Here is a 17,147-nt window from a genome sequence, read left to right on the forward strand (position 1 = left end):
CATAAACCCCAGCAGGCACACCCCAAGACACATAATTGTCAAATTATCCAATGTATAAGACAAAGAGAAAATTCTAAAAGCAGCAAGAGAAAAGAAAACCATCACATACAAGGGAGGTTCCATAAGATTAAGTTGCTGATTTCTCATCTGAAACCATGGTGGCAAGAAGGCAGTGGTATGATATAGTCAAGGTACTAAAAGAAAAAAATTTCCAACCAAGAATACTCTACCCAGCTAAACTGGCATTCAAAAATGATGGAGAGTTCAAAATATTCACAGATAAACAGAAATGGAAAGAGTATGCCAACAAGAAACCTCCCCTTCAAGAAATACTAAAGGGAGTTCTGCAGGAAGAAAGGAAAACACAGGACAGGCAGAGTTGGAGGAGAGTGTAAGAGGAATAAAAAAGAAAAAAAAGAAGAAAAAAAAACAAACAAAATATGACAAACACAAGTCCAATCAAAATATGGCTAACATAAATAATCCCTTGAAAGTAATAACACTGAATGTCAACGAATTAAAGTCACCTATCAAAAGATTCAGACTGGGACATTGGATAAGGAAATATGACCCATCTATATGCTGTCTACAAGAGACACATCTTAGACCCAGAGATTCATGGAAGCTGAAAGTGAATGGTTGGAAAACAATCTTACAAGCAAACAATAACCAAAAAAAGGCAGGAGTAGCTATATTAATATCAGACAAAATAGACTTTAAATGCAAAACAATAGTGAGAGAAAAAGAAGGATACTACATTTTCATGAAAGGGACATTCTCTCAAGAAGAATGAACAATCATAAATCTTTATGCTCCTAACAAGGGCGCCTCTAAATACATGAGGCAAATGCTGGAAAAACTAAGTGAAAGAATAGATGCATCTACAATTATAGTGGGAGATTTTAATACACCACTATCAACTCTGGACAGAACATCTCAAAAGAGAATAACTAAAGAAACAAAATATTTGAACAGTGTATTAGAGGAGCTGGATCTAATAGATATATACAGATCATTACACCCGAATACAACAGGATATACATTTTTCTCAAGTGCACATGGATCATTTTCCAAGATAGACCATATGCTAGGCCACAAAGAAAGACTTAATGAATTAAGAAAAATCGAAGTCATACAAAATAATATCTCTGACCACAGTGGAGTGAAACTGGAAATCTGCGAAGGCCAGAGGCCCAGATTTCACACCAAGATATGGAAATTAAACAGCACACTCTTAGAAAAACAGTGGTTCAAAGAGGAAATCTCAAAAGAAATCAATAACTACCTTGAAACAAATGATAATGATAACACAACATACCAAAACTTAAGGGATGCAGCAAAAGCAGTACTGAGAGGGAAATTTATAGCCATAAATTCATACATCAAAAAAGAAGGAAGAGCAAAAATTGAAGAACTAACTCCACATTTGGAGGAATTAGTAAAAAAACAACAAAATAATCCCACAGGAATGAAGAAAGAAAGAAATAACAAAGATAAGAGCAGAATTAAATGAAATAGAAAATAAGAAAGCACTTGAAAAGATAAACTAAGAGCTGGTTCTTTGAGAAAATCAATAAAATTGACAAACCCTTAGCTTGACTAACAAAGAAAAAAGAGAGAAGATGCAAATATACAAAATAAGGAATGAGAAAGGAGATATCACCACTGACCCCACAGAAATAAAGACTATCATAAGAGGATACTTTGAAAAACTATATTCCAACAAAAATGACAATTCAGAGGAAATCGACAAATTCCTAGAAACACATAAGCAGCCTATATTGATGAAAGAAGAAATTGATGATCTCAACAAACCAATCACAAGTAAAGAGATAGAATCAGTCATTAAAAACCTCCCAACTAAGAAGAGCCCAGGGCCAGATGTCTTCACAGGTGAATTCTACAAAACATTCCAGAAAGAACTAACACCAATCCTACTGAAACTCTTCCAAAAAATCGAAACAGAAGGAACATTGCCTAACTCATTCTATGATGCCAACATTACCCTAGTACCAAAGCCAAACAAAGACACCACAAGAAAGGAAAATTACAGACCAATTTCTCTATTGAACCTAGATGCAAAAATACTTAACAAAATACTTGCTAATCGTATTCAACAACACATTAACCAACTTATACACCACGACCAAGTGGGATTCATTCCAGGTATGCAAGGATGGTTCAACATAAGAAAATCAATCAGTGTAATACACCATATAAACAGATTGAAGGAAAAAAAAATCACATGATTATATCTATAGATGCAGAAAAAGCATTTAACAAAATACAGCACCCTTTCTTGATAAAAACAATCCAAAATATCAGAATACAAGGAAATTTTTTGAACATGATAAAGAGTATATATGAAAAACCCACAGCCAATATCGTTTACAATAGAGAAATCCTAAAATCCTTCCCTCTAAATTCAGGAACAAGACAAGGATGCCCACTCTCTCCCCTTCTATTTAACATTGTCTTAGAAGTACTTGCTCAAGCACTGAGGCAAGAACCAGATATAAAAGGCATTCAGATTGGAAAGGAAGAAGTCAAAATTTCATTATTTGCAGATGACATGATCCTATATATAGAAAACCCTAAAGGGTCTACAACAAAGCTTCTAGAACTCATAAATGAGTTTAGTAAAGTCGCAGGTTGTAAGATCAATACGCAAAAATCAGTAGCATTTCTGTACACCAATAATGAGCAAGCTCAGGAGAAAATCAAGAAACAAATACCATTTACAATAGTAAATTAAAAAATCAAATATTTAGGAATAAATTTAACTAAAGATGTAAAAAACTTATACACCGAGAACTACACAAGACTGTTCAAGGAAATCAAAGAAGACCTAAATAAATGGAAGAAGCCCTCCCTAAGCAGGCAGGCAGCATGGCGGCCGTGGAGACGCATGTGTGCGAGACAGACGGCTGCAGCAGCGAGGCCAAGCTCCAGTGTCCCACCTGCATCAAGCTGGGCATCCAGGGCTCGTACTTCTGCTCGCAGGAATGTTTTAAAGGAAGTTGGGCTACTCACAAGTTACTACATAAGAAAGCAAAAGATGAAAAGGCAAAGCGAGAAGTGTCTTCCTGGACTGTAGAAGGTGATATTAACACTGACCCATGGGCAGGTTATCGATACACTGGTAAACTCAGACCGCATTATCCACTGATGCCAACAAGGCCAGTGCCAAGTTATATTCAAAGACCAGATTATGCTGATCATCCTTTAGGAATGTCTGAATCTGAACAGGCTCTTAAAGGTACTTCTCAAATTAAATTACTCTCAACTGAAGATATAGAAGGGATGCGACTTGTATGTAGGCTTGCTAGAGAAGTATTGGATATTGCTGCTGGGATGATTAAACCAGGTGTAACTACTGAAGAAATAGATCATGCTGTGCACTTAGCATGCATTGCAAGAAATTGTTATCCTTCTCCACTGAATTACTATAATTTCCCAAAGTCTTGTTGTACCTCAGTGAATGAAGTAATCTGTCATGGAATTCCAGACAGACGGCCTTTGCAAGAAGGTGATATTGTTAATGTGGACATCACTCTTTATCACAGTGGTTATCATGGGGACCTGAATGAGACTTTTTTCGTTGGAGATGTGGATGAGGGAGCACGGAAACTAGTCCAGACCACATATGAGTGTCTGATGCAGGCCATTGATGCAGTGAAACCTGGTGTTCGATACAGAGAATTGGGAAACATTATTCAGAAGCATGCTCAAGCAAGTGGGTTTTCAGTTGTTCGAAGCTACTGTGGGCATGGAATCCACAAACTTTTTCATACAGCCCCTAATGTACCCCACTATGCCAAAAATAAAGCTGTTGGAGTGATGAAGGCAGGCCATGTATTTACAATTGAGCCAATGATTTGTGAAGGCAGATGGCAGGATGAAACCTGGCCGGATGGATGGACTGCAGTGACGAGAGATGGGAAGCAGTCTGCTCAGTTCGAGCACACTCTGCTGGTCACGGACACTGGCTGTGAAATCCTAACCCGGCGACTTGACAGTGCATGGCCTCACTTCATGTCCCAATTTTAATTTCTCCCAAGATGGCTTCATTCCTTTTGGCTGTACTATGCATTTTTATTAAGAGTACAGAAAGGAAGAGGAAATTTTTATCACTGTTTTGTTTTGACCATAGATAAGAAAGGACTTCAGGATTTGATGCATATCATCAAGAACTTGTCTTGGGTCTGAGAAACCTAGAAGAATAAAGGAAGAATTTCTCAACTCCTTTCACTGTCCCTTCCTTCCCCCCCAATGATCTGTACACTCCTGTTTTCTCATTTGCCCTTTGAGCACTTTTACTTAAACCTGCTTCTAGTTGCTTTTACCACTGCCACAAATGGCCGTCAAGAGTTAGCTGCTTTCCAGGTGAATGTTGAAGAGGAGAATCCTTGAAACTTCAGCAACACATGTTGCTCCAGATTTTTAAAATTAAATATATATATATGAAGAAATATATGTATACATTTTTAATTCCATATACAAAATTACTGAACACTATGTGACCTAGGGTTTGTATTGATTCTTTTCTGACAGGGTTATATGCTGTCATACTGGACCCATAGTTTGCAGTGATTTAATTCTAAATTGGAAACTGTCATCCTGTTCCCCGCTCCCACTAATCATTTACCCTTGTAAATGTACTTAAGTACTCAATGAGACTTTTTCTCTAATATGGACTCTGTGTTTGTGTGTCTATGAATGGATGTGGCAAAATTCACTTTGGAAAATGTTACTAGACTTTAAATCCAGTATGTGGCAAAAATAGCCATACTCCAAGTCGGACTGGCTGTTGCAGAGCATGAGAATTTTGTAATACACTGATACTTCAGACCTCTATTTGATCAGAAATGGGAGGAAAAAGCCTACTTTCTTCCCCTCTCTATTTTACTTCAAGAACATACATTGGATGTACTCAGGAGAGAGTGGAGGCTGTCCTGTGGAGGATGGTGTTCTAGAATCTGTCCAGCTGTGAGCAGACTAAGTCTGGTTGGCTGTTAGGTTCTAACATTTAGTCATTGATATTGATAAGAAAGGAACTACTTTGAAGACTGATACCTTGCAGTAGGGATGCAGCTTCCATTCTTGATGTATTGCCTTTATGTAGTTGGTCCTTATTAGAAATGATCCCAGCTGCCCAATGTGTATGTCCTTTTCAGTATTTCAGTCCAGATAGGAGAGTATCCAGTGAAGACATATCAGGCCATAGAGTCATTGTTATGAGAGTGTACTTGATTACTGGGTATCTGGTGAAGTTCTTGTAAAATAATTTGATACCACTGACACATTATATTTTTAAGAGAACATCTTCTTTCCCAGAGTGCCTCAGACCTTTATTGCTTTAAAAGAATTATGATGTTTTCATTACTTTTATTATTTTAATGATTTAGTAAAGTGACTGAATCTGGTGTTGACTTTTGGGGGTATGTGTGTGAAGTTTTTAACAAATTGTAATATTTGTGAATGGAATGCCTTGCAATATGAATATTAATATAATGTGTAAAGGGAGATTAAAAAGTTTGATTATCCCACCAAAAAAAAATAAATGGAAGAATATTCCCTGTTCATGGATAGGAAGACTAAATATTATTAAGATGTCTATCCTACCAAAACTGATCTACACAGTCAATTCAATCCCAATAAAAATCAACACAGTATTCTTTAAGGAACTAGAAAAACTAACTATGAAATATATTTGGAAAGGAAAGAGGCCCCGAGTAGCCAAAGACATATTGAAAAAGAAAAATGAAAAATGAAATTGGTGGAATCACACTACCGGACTTCAAAACATACTACAAAGCTAGAGTAGTAAAAACAGCATGGTATTGGCACAGGAGAGACACACAGACCAATGGAATCAAATTGAAAGTGCTGATATAGAACCTCATATACATAGCCATATAATATTTGATAAAGCCACCAAACCCTCTCAACTTGGAGAGAATGGCCTATTCAACAAATGGTGCCTGGAGAACTGGATATCCATATGTAGAAGAATGAAAGAGGATTACCATCTCACACCTTATATAAAGATCAACTCAAGATGGATCAAAGACCTAAATATAAGAGCCAAGACCAAAAAGACTTTGGAAAGCAGTGTAGGGAAACATCTACATGACCTTGTAATAGGAAATGGCTTCCTGAACTTCACACCAAAAGCACGAGCAGCAAAAGAACAAATAGATAAATGGGACTTCCTCAAAATTAAAGCCTTCTGCACCTCAAAGGAGTTTGTCAAGAAAGTGAAAAGGGAGCCTACACAATGGGAGAAAATATTTGGCAACTACATATCCGATAAGAGACTTAAAACTTGCATATATAAAGAACTCATATATCTTGAAAATAAAAAGATAAACAACCCATTTAAAAAATGGGGAAAAGAGTTAAACAGACACTTCTCCAAAGAAGAAATATGAATGGCTAAAAAGCACATGAAAAAATGCTCCAAATCTTCAGCTATCAGGGAAATGCAAATCAAAACTACAATGAGATACCATCTTACTCCCATAAGATTGGCGGCTATGAAAAAAACAGAAGAATACAAATGCTGGAGAGGATGTGAAGAAAGGGGAACACTCATCCACTGCTGGTGGGAATGCAGAAGGACAGTTTGGCGGTTTCTCAAAAAACTAACCATCGATTTGCCATATGACCAGCAATTCCACTGCTGGGTATATACCCAATAGAACTGAAGACAAGGACACAAACTGATATATGCACACCAGTGTTCATAGCAGCATCGTTCACTATCACCAAAAGTTGGAATCAAGCCAAATGCCCATCAACAGATGAGTGGATCAATAAAATGTGGTATATACATACAATGGAATACTACTTGGCTTTAAGAACAAATACACTACAAACACACGTGATAACATGGATGAATCTTGAGAACCTTCTGTTGAGTGAGGCAACCCAGGCATTGAAGGACAAATACTACATGGCCTCAATGATACGAAATAAGTAAACCAAGTTGCCTCAGAGAGCTAGTGACTGGAAGACAGGCGTACAGGAAATTGGGGGGTAGAGGAAGGATGTAAAGCTGACATCTACATGGGTGAAATCTATGATAAGCTGGAGGTAAGTACATGTACAAGGAAGGGATAAAATGGGGGCATAGGTTTACCTTTGGGTGGGGCTTTTCGGGATTGAGGGGGCTAGGGATGGGAGGATGGGTAATATTGCCCAAGAAATTGGGGGGAGGGTGGGGCAACATACAAACATAGGAGATTGTCAGGTGTTGGTTGAGAGTATAATGCTGAGAAAACCTTTTCAAAATATAATTAGGAAAGTTAACCGTTTAAGAAACTTAAAGGGGATAATCTGAGGTAGGACAGACTCCTAGAGAATATGTGAATGCTCATTTTGCCAGAGTGGGTTATATTATTGGGTAGAGACCCATATAATGAGAGTGAAGGTATACCCACATCCTGGGGAGGACTAATGCCATCAAATAGAGGCAACTGTATCTCTCAAGAGAAATGGTGGCTCCCAGTGCATTAGGGCAGTTGAGCAAGTCAAGCCCTCAACACTGTTGCAAGTATCTCCTAACATGGCTCCTCAAGAAATGAAGATTGACTGTCACTGTGGGCCTCAAGGGGAGGGGAAATAGATATTGAATATATGGAACCAACATAACTGTGAGGGCAATAGAAGTGTTCCACAAGAGTACACAAGGATGGATATAAAACATGTAATATTACGCCAAAAACATATAGGGGCTGACAGACTAATAATGTAAACCATAATGTAAAACATAGGATAACTAAAAACTTTAGAAAACTGTACAGCCTAAAGTATAAACCACAATGTAAACACAAATGTTACCTTGTTTGAAAGCTATTGTCTCAATATCTGTACATCAATTTCAGTAAATATGATATGAATAAGTTAAAAGATTATCATTGTGGAAGGAAAAGGTTTTATATTGGATATGTGGGAGTACTGTATATTGTATATATGAATTACTGTTATCTATAGCTCTTGTGAAGAGAAGCTCAATGACTAGGAAAAAAGAAAAGAAAAAGATAGGATGTAAAATTTTTCCAAATCAATACGTATTCTATATCTAACCTTTAAACTCATCGCTATATTCCATTTTACTGTTAAGGGAACCTGGCATTATATTGCGCTTCACTTTTCAGGAAGTTTTGGATCACAGAGTGGTTCAACAATGGCAGTGGAGGAATAGTGGTATGGGATGTTATTGACGGGGGACATATAGTTGACAGGGAGTTATACAGGGCATGTGTCCAGGGTGCATGGAAATGTTTGGATATACTCATAGTGGAAACAATTAAAAACAACAGCTGGGGGGGTACTGGGTTTCTGGCCAGGGGGGTTGTCGTCGTGGTCCCTAGGGGAGCAGCAGCAGTCCCCCGGGTGCAACAGCAAGGATCAGGAAGGAATGAGGGTCCAACAGTGAGCCTCTGATACTAATGACTATGCTTGTGAGCCTATACACCTGAAATAAGAACAAGGCCTAGAGCAGCACTGTGCCTAATAGTTCCCTCCTGACAGCCTCCATGTTACTCAAATGTGGCCAGTCTCGAAGCCAAACTCAGCATGTAAAGGCACTGCCTTCCCCTCAGCGTGGGACATGACTCCTGGGGATGAACCTCCCTGGTGCTGAGGGATTACTACCAAGTACCAGCTGATAATGTAACTAGAAAATGACCTTGAATTAAAGGTTCAATGCGGACCAGCAGAATATCCCTGTCTACATATAATAACAGGAGTTTAAAATGCTTTTTGACCTAAATTAAGGGGGAAATGGAAAGGACAAATGAGTTTATATGGCTGAGTCTCTAAAAAAGAGTCTGGAGGTTGTCAGAAGGATTGCCCTTATGCACACCTGAGCAGAGTCTCAGAGACAGATAGAGTAGATACAACCCCAGGTATTGGTTCTTTTGAGGGCTAAAGAGACCCACAGGTTTTATGGTCATGGCAGATGGAGTTCACATGTCAGTTGGCCCTTCTTTGGGGTTGGTGTTTCTGTGTGATGGAGGTGGACTCAGATGTGATCTCTTTTCACAAGGCTTTCCTGTTACTTTACTGGAATTGTAGTTGGTGCTGGGGTTTAAGATATATCTAGGCGATCTGAATCTCTGGACTGACAATATGATAGCCAGGCCCTGAGCCTCAACAGACTTCAGCTCCTACACTCTGGTTTATTGGACTTACCCCACTCAGCTAACATGGAGTTGAAGAATGTCAACCACCACACCATGGAGCCTAGAGTGCCTACAACTGAAAGCAGGAGGATTGCAGCCAGTATCCATGTGGAATCTAAGCCCCCTCTTGACATAGATGTGGAATGGACACAACCAATCCAAGGTCCACAGGAAGGAGGAATACAGTAAGGATTAGAGTGGACTTACTGCTATTCTATTCATGAACTATTGTGGTTAGTAATCGAGAAAATGTGGCATTGGTGTGGAAAAAGTGGCCATGGTGGCTGCTGGGTGTGGGGAATGGGTGGGGGAGATGAGATGTGGAGGCATTTTCAGGACTTGGTGTTTTCCTAGGTAGTGCTGCAGGGACAATTACCGGACATTATAGATCCTCCCATGGCCCACTGGATGGAACGTGGGAGAGTATGGGCTATGATGTGGACCATTGACCATGAGATGCAGCGATACCCAGAGATGCACTCACCAAATGCAATGGATGTGTCATGATGATGGGGGAGAGTGTTGCTGTGGGGGGAGTGCTGGGGGCGGTGGGGGTGAATGGGGACCTCATATTTTTTTAATGTAATATATTTTTTTAATGAATTAAAAATAAATAAATAAATAAAAATAAAAAGCTGCAAGAGAAACTCAACTTGTTACTTACAAGGGAATTCCAATAAGATCGAGTGCTGATTTCTCTTCAGAAACCATGAAGGCAGGAAGGCAGTGGGTTGAAATACTTAAAGTGCTGAAGAAAAACAAGTGCCAACCAACAATTTTTTATTCAATGAGATTCTCTTTCAAAAACAAAAAGGAAGTGAAGTGGATATGGCTCAATCAATTGGGCTCCCATCTACCATATGGGAGGTCCTGGGTTTGAGTCCTGGGGCTTCCTTCTGAAGGCAGGCTGGACCACACCCACAGAGAGCTGACAGCCCATGCTCATGGAGAGGTGGCACAGCAAGATGATGCAACAAAAAGGGAGACAAGCAGACACAGAAGAACACGAAGCAAATGGACAGAGAGCAGACAGCAAGCAAGCAGTGGGGGGGGGGGGGGAATAAGAAAAAATAATAAATTTTTAAAAAAAAAAAAAAAAACAAGGGAAGATGAAGACATTCTTGTATAAACAAAAGCTGAGGGGATATATCACTACTAAACCTGCCCTAAAAGTAATGCTAAAGGGAGGTCTTCAGACTGAAAGGAAAGGATACTAGACAGTGATTCAAAGCAGCATAAAGAAATAAAGAGCTGTGGGAGTAGAGGTAACCATTGGGGCAATTATAAATGCTAGTATTATTGTATTATATAGTTTGGTATGTAACTCCACTTCTTACTTCATAGAGGTGCTAAAATGAAAATGCATAAAAAGCAATAGCAAAACTAGGTTATTATACATAAAACGTACAAAGATATATGTAGGAACAAGCACAGAAAAATGGTGGGGGGCAAACGATTATAGGAAAAGTATATGTACATACTATTGAAGTTAAGTTGGAATCAAACCAAACATGTTATATATTTAGAATGTTACATTTTAACCCTGTGCTAATCACAAATTAACAAATGAAAAATATATCCAGATGGAAAAGAGAAGGCACTCAATAAACTAAAACATAAAAAAGCAAATAAACATAAAGGTAAGCTTTAAAGGAAGTGAGGTTCAAAAGAAGAGTAAGGCTTACACAGACAAAAAAGCAAAATAGCAGAAGAAATATCTGTATTATCAGGAGTGATTGAGTCTCCACCCCACTGGTAACTACATGGCAGAGAAGAGAGTTGGAGTTTTGGTCCTGGAGTCCAGGTAATAAACATACAGGAGAAGTAGATAAGGGGGGAAGAGAAAAGGTTCCATTAGGTACAGCAAGGAACCCAGGAAGAGAGACAAGCCATTCACTTGAGAGTTTACAGCTGGCCTTGTGGACAGAGGAGAGCAGCTGAGCCCAGGGAGAATCAAGCTTCAGGGAGAGGGACAAAGTCTTGAGATCCTGACAGTCTAGAGTTCACCTTGTGGAGACAACAGAGCAGTTGAGCCTAGAGAGAACTGAGCCCTGGGAGAGAGATGAGACTTATCCAGCCTACAGCTGATTTTGGAAGAAGCTGGGACCATGGATCCTTAAGAGGAAGAGGAAGGCTGAATATCAGCAGCCATCTTGCTCCAACATATGGCAGGATTTGGTGAGGGAAGTAACTTACACTTTATGGTCTGGTAACTGTAAGCTTCTACCCAAATAAATACCCTTTATAAAAGCCAAAATATTAAGGATTAAACTCTTCATTCAAAAGGAAGAGAATAGCAGAATGGATAAAAAAGCATGACCCAACTAAATGCTGTCTGCCAAAAGACTCAAAGTCAAAGACACAGGGAAGTGGATTTGGCTCATCTGATAGAGCATCCACCTACCACATGGAAGGTCCAGGGTTCAAACCCAGGGCCTCCTGACCTGCGTGATGAGCTGACCCACGTGCAGTGCTGATGTGTGCAAGGAGTGCCCTGACACACAGGGGTGTCCCCCGCAGAAGGGAGCCCCATGTGCAAGAAGTGTGCCCCATAAGGAGAGCCACCCAGCATGAAAAAAGTGCAGCCTGCCCAGGAGTGGCACTGCACACATGGAGAGCTAACACAGCAAGATGACCCAACAAAAAGAGACACAGATTCCTGGTGCTGTTGACAAGAATATAAGCAGACACAGAAGAACACACAGTGAATGGACATGGAGAGCAGACAACTGGGGGGGAAGGGCAGGGAAGGGGAGAGAAATAAATAAAAAGTAAATCTTTAAAAAATAAATAAATAAAGTCAAAGACACAAGTAAGTTGATGATTAAAAATGGAAAAAAAATACAAAACATACATATATATATGTGTATATATATATATATATATATATACCATGCAAATAGTAAGTAGAGCCCCAAAATATATGAAGCAAATAATGACAGACTGGAAAGGAGAAGTTGACAGTTTTAGTTTTACATTAATAGTAAGAAACTTTAACACACCACTCTCACTAATAGATAGAATATCTAGTCAGAAGATCAGTAAAGAAGTACATGACTTTGAATTACACTTTAAACAAATTAGACCTAACAGACATATATAGGACACTGCACCCAATGAAAACAGAATACACATTACTCCCAAGTGCATATGGATCATTCTCCAGGATAGACCACATGCTGGGTCACAAAACAAGTCTCAATAAATTCAAAAATATTGAAATCATACAATGTATATTTTCTGACTACAACAGAATGAAGCTGGTAATCAATACCAGGCACAGAAAGAGAAAATTCACAAATATGTTGAAATTAAACAGCATACTCAACAAACTATTGTTTTAAAGAGGAAATCAGAAGTGAAATTGGGAAATATCTTGAAAAAGTAAAAATGAAAATACGACATAACAAAACATCTGGAATGCAGCAAAGGCAGAGCTGAAAGACAATTTTTATAACTCTAAATGCTAACATTAAAAAAGAAGAAAGACTTCAAATCAGAGACCTAACCTCAAAACTGGAAGAATTAGAAAAAGAAGAAAAAACTAAACACAAAGCAATTAGAAGGGAGGAAATAACAAAGATTACAGCAGAGAGAAATGAAATAGAAGACAAAAAAACAATAGCGAGAATCAACAAAACCAAATGTTGGGTCTTTGAAAAGATTTTAAAAATTAGACATACCTTTAGCTAGACTGACAAGGAAAGAAAGAGGATACACATAACAGAAATCAGAAATGAAAAGGGAGTATTACTACTGACCCCGCTGAAATAAAAAAAAAAACAACTGTAAGTGTATTCTATGAACAACTGTGTGCCAATAAATTAGATAACCTAGATGAAATGGACAAATTCTTAGAAACACACAAACTGCCTACATGACTCAAGAAGAAATAGAAGATCTCAACCACCAATTACTAGTAAAGAGATTGAATCAGTCATCAAAAATTTGCCAACAAAGGAAAGTCCAGGGCCAGATGTTTCACAGGGGAATTATACTATATATTCCAAGAAGATATAACTCCAATACTGCTCAAACTCTTCCAAAAATTGATGAGGAGGGAACACTCCCTAATTCATTCTATGAGGCTGTATTAATCAGCCAAAGGGGTGCTGATGCAAAATAACAGAAATTGGTTGGTTTTTATAAAGGGTGTTTATTTGGGGTAGAGGCTTACAGACACCAGGCCATAAAGCATAGGTTACTTCCCTCACCAAAGTCTATTTGTACGTATTAGAGCAAGATGGCTGCCGACATCTGCAAGGGTTCAGGCTTCCTGGGTTCCTCTGGGCTCAGCTCCTGCTTCCTCCACAAGGTCAGTTGTAGACTATGAGGCTCTCTAGGCTTTGCCTCTCTGCACAAGATCAGCTGTAGACTATCAGGTGAATGGTTCTGTCTCTTTCCCTGGGGCTCCAGTTTAAGACTTCAGTGTCAAACTCCAACTCAAAATTCCAACATTAAGAACCCCCAACTTTGTCCTTTACCATGCCTTTTATCTGTGAGTTCCCACACTCCAAGGGATGAGGACTCAATGCCCTAATGACATGGCCCAATTAAAGCCCTAATCATAACTCAGTCAGGCCCAGGTACAAATCAGATTACAAACAGAATTCAATATCTACTTTTGGAATTCATAACCATATCAAACTGCTACAGAGGCCAACATCACCTTCATACCTAAGCCAGATAGACACCACAAAAAAAAAAAAAAAAACTACACCTCAATATCCGTTATGATTCATAAAAGCAAATTAAAGTAATTATGCACCATGATCCAGTGGGATTTATCCCTGGTATGAATTGTTGGTTCAATGTAAGAAAATCAATGTAACATACCACATTAACAGCAAGAAGGGAAAAAATGCATCTCAATAAATGCAGAAAGGGCATTTGACAAAATCAGCACGCTTTCTTGATAAAAACAATTACAACCCTATGAACGGAAGGAACTTCCTCAACAAGATAAAGGGCATATATGAAAAGCCCATAGCTATCATGCTACTTAATGTGAAAGACCAAAAGCTTTCTCTAAAATCAGGAACAGGATGAAGATGCCCATTGTCACCTCTGTTATTCAACATTTTCCTAGAAGTTCATGGAGAGCAATTGGGCAAGAAAAAAAAATAAAAGGCATCCAAATTGGAAAGGAAGAAGTAATACTTTCCCTATTTGCAGATGAAATGAGCTTATTTACAGAAAATCCTGAAAAATCCACAACAAAATTCCTAGAGTTAATCAATGAATTCAGCAAAGTGGTGCAGTACAAGATCAACACCCAAAAATCAGTGGTGTTTTCTGTACACAAGCAATAAAGAAATGCAACAAGAAATAAAAAATAAAAATAAAAAAAGTTCCAGGGGAGTGGATGGGGCTCAAGTGCTTGAGTGCCTGCTTCCCACATGGGCAGTCCCAGGTTCAGTTCCTGGTGCCTCCTTAAAAGAAAAAAAAGAAGAAAAAGGAAAAACCCAACTCAGGAAAACGAAAGTAGCTCAGTGATTGAGCACTGGCTTCCCACATATGAGGTCCCAGTTTCAATCCCTGGCCCTGGTACCCAAAAAAAAATTCATTACACTGCTGTCAGCAAATTCAAAGGGTGGGCTGCAGATTTGGAGGCCTGAAGGAGCCTCTGAGGGGCCGAGTAGCTCTGGCTGCCCTAGAGGATGCAAGCATGAGGGGATCTTGGACGTCAGGGCAGCTGGTGCCTGAGGAAGAGGATGGGGCTCTCCACCACTGTCCCTTGGAGGAAGCAGATAAAACGGAAAGCCCCCGTGGCTTCCTTAAGTGTGTCTTCAAGGGACAAAACTTCAGCTTCTCTGCAGACTAATGGCAACTCACTGATCCATCTTAATTGTTTCCTATTCATTGATCCATTAGCAGAAAAGTGGAGGTAAAATGCTTGTGAGAATAAATGTGGAATCAAGAAGGAGCATATCCTGGCTGCCGCAAAGGAAATTCTGAAAAAGAGACATTAGAAGTCAATGAACATAGTCATGAAAACTATATAATGGTAATAGGTGTGAAAGCACATTTTACATATATGCTAATTTTGTGGATTATTAAAATATTAGCTAGTTGAAGGATGTGTGTATTTGTATTCTTTTTAATGGTATTGAAGTCTCTCCAGTAAACACATAGGACTATCTAAACTTTTTTGAGGAATTATGTTTTATTCATTTTAAATGGCATCTATTCACTTTTGCTTCCTTCTTGTTGCTATTGCAAATGTTTTCTATATCAAAAATGAAAGCCAGCAATATGAATTAGCTTGAAAAGATGTACTTTTGAGAATTAAGTTTATATTTCATTAAATTTAGCCACAATTAGATATGGAATTAATTTAATCTTTGGAAAAAGACAGCATGCCAAGAAATCTAGGTACATTTTAAACATTAATTTATGACTTTTTAGTGACTTTGCATCAGGAATCCAATTGACTTTTATGTTGAGTCAACAGTAATATTCTCAACTAGAAGACTGTAAACATGAGCAAGGTTTTTTCAAAACCTGATTTTGTTTTTTTGAACACTTATTTTTTATTATATTTTTTAAAGATACATAGATCACAAAAAAATGTTACATTAAAAAATATAAGAGGTTCCCACATACCCCACACCACCACCCCCACTCCTCCCACATCAGCAACATTCTTCATCATTGTGGCACATCCATTGCATTGGTGAACTGGTGAATATATTTTGGAGCACTGCTGCACCACATGGATTATAGTTCACATTATAGTTTAAATGCTCCCCCAGTGCATTAATTTTTAATCTCTTCCATTGTGAATTTCATTGCCATAAACTCTGTTACTTTTCTTTGCAGGCTTTCAAATTTTTCTTTATGCTCATCCAGTCCTTCTTTTTTTTTTTTTTTTCTGTTTTTTTTTTATCATTGTGACACATTTATTGCATTTGGTGAGAACATTTTTTTGTCTTTATTTATTTTTTAATATTACATTGAAAAAATATGAGATCCCCATATAGCCCCCACTCCCCTCACCCCACTCCTCCCCCCATAGCAACAATCTCATCCATCATCATGAGATATTCATTGTATTTGGTGAATACATCTTTGAGCACTGCTGCACCTCGTGGTCAGTGGTCCACATCATAGCCCATACTCTCCCACGTATCACCCAGTGGGCCATGGGAGGACATATAATGTCCGGTAACTGTACCTGCAGCATCACCCAGGACAATTCCAAGTCCTGAAAATGGCTCCACATCTCATTTCTTCCTCCCATTCCGCACACCCAGCAGCCACCATGGCCACTTTCTCCACACCAATGCCACATTTGCTTTGATTACTAATCATTATAGTTCATGAATAGAATATCAGTAAGTCCACTCTAATCCATATTCTATTCCTCCATCCAGTGGACCTTGGAATGGTTGTGTCCACTCCACATCTATATCAAGAGGGGCCTTAGATTCCACATGGATGCTGGATGCAATCCTGCTTTCAGTTATAGGCACTCTTGGCTCCATGGTGTGGTGGTTGACCTTCTTCAATTCCATGTTAGCTGAGTGGGGTAAGTCCAATAAACAAGAGTGTAGGAGCTGAAGATTGTTGAGGGTCAGGGCCTGGCTATCATATGGTCAGTCCAGAGATTCAGATCCCCTGGGTATATATTAAATTCCAGCACCAACTACAGTTCTGGTAAAAGTAACAGGAGAGACTTGTGAAAAAAGATCACATCTGAGGCCAGCTCCATCACACAGAAACACAAACTCCAAAGAAGGGCCAACTGACGTGGCACTGAACTCCATCTGCCATGACCATATAACCTATGGGTCTCTGTAGCCCTCAGAAGAACTAATACCCAGGGTTGTATCTACTTTGTCTCTGGGACTCTACTGAGGTGTGCATAAGGGCAACCCCTCTGATAACCTCCCGGCTCTTTCTGGAGACTCATAGCCATATAAACTCATTTGTCCTTTCCATTTTCCCCTTGAT

The 17,147-nt window shown here is 38.9% G+C and overlaps 1 protein-coding gene across 1 annotated transcript; it reads left to right on the forward strand.

Annotated features, from left to right (window-relative positions):
- Window positions 1–2,872: 2,872 nt before the first annotated feature.
- LOC101411800 (methionine aminopeptidase 1-like) lies at window positions 2,873–5,546 on the forward strand. Its single transcript, XM_012520328.4, has one exon. It carries the CDS (start codon window positions 2,890–2,892, stop codon window positions 4,048–4,050), a length of 1,161 nt encoding a protein of 386 aa, XP_012375782.1. The 5' UTR covers window positions 2,873–2,889; the 3' UTR covers window positions 4,051–5,546.
- Window positions 5,547–17,147: the final 11,601 nt, after the last annotated feature.

This window comes from Dasypus novemcinctus, chromosome 13, assembly GCF_030445035.2.
Source record: "Dasypus novemcinctus isolate mDasNov1 chromosome 13, mDasNov1.1.hap2, whole genome shotgun sequence".
NCBI classification, from domain to species: Eukaryota; Metazoa; Chordata; class Mammalia; order Cingulata; family Dasypodidae; genus Dasypus; species Dasypus novemcinctus.

Coding starts and splice junctions, on each gene's coding strand:
- LOC101411800 (XM_012520328.4), top strand. CDS start 2,890: ATGGCGGCCGTGGAGACGCATGTGTGCGAGACAGACGGCTGCAGCAGC.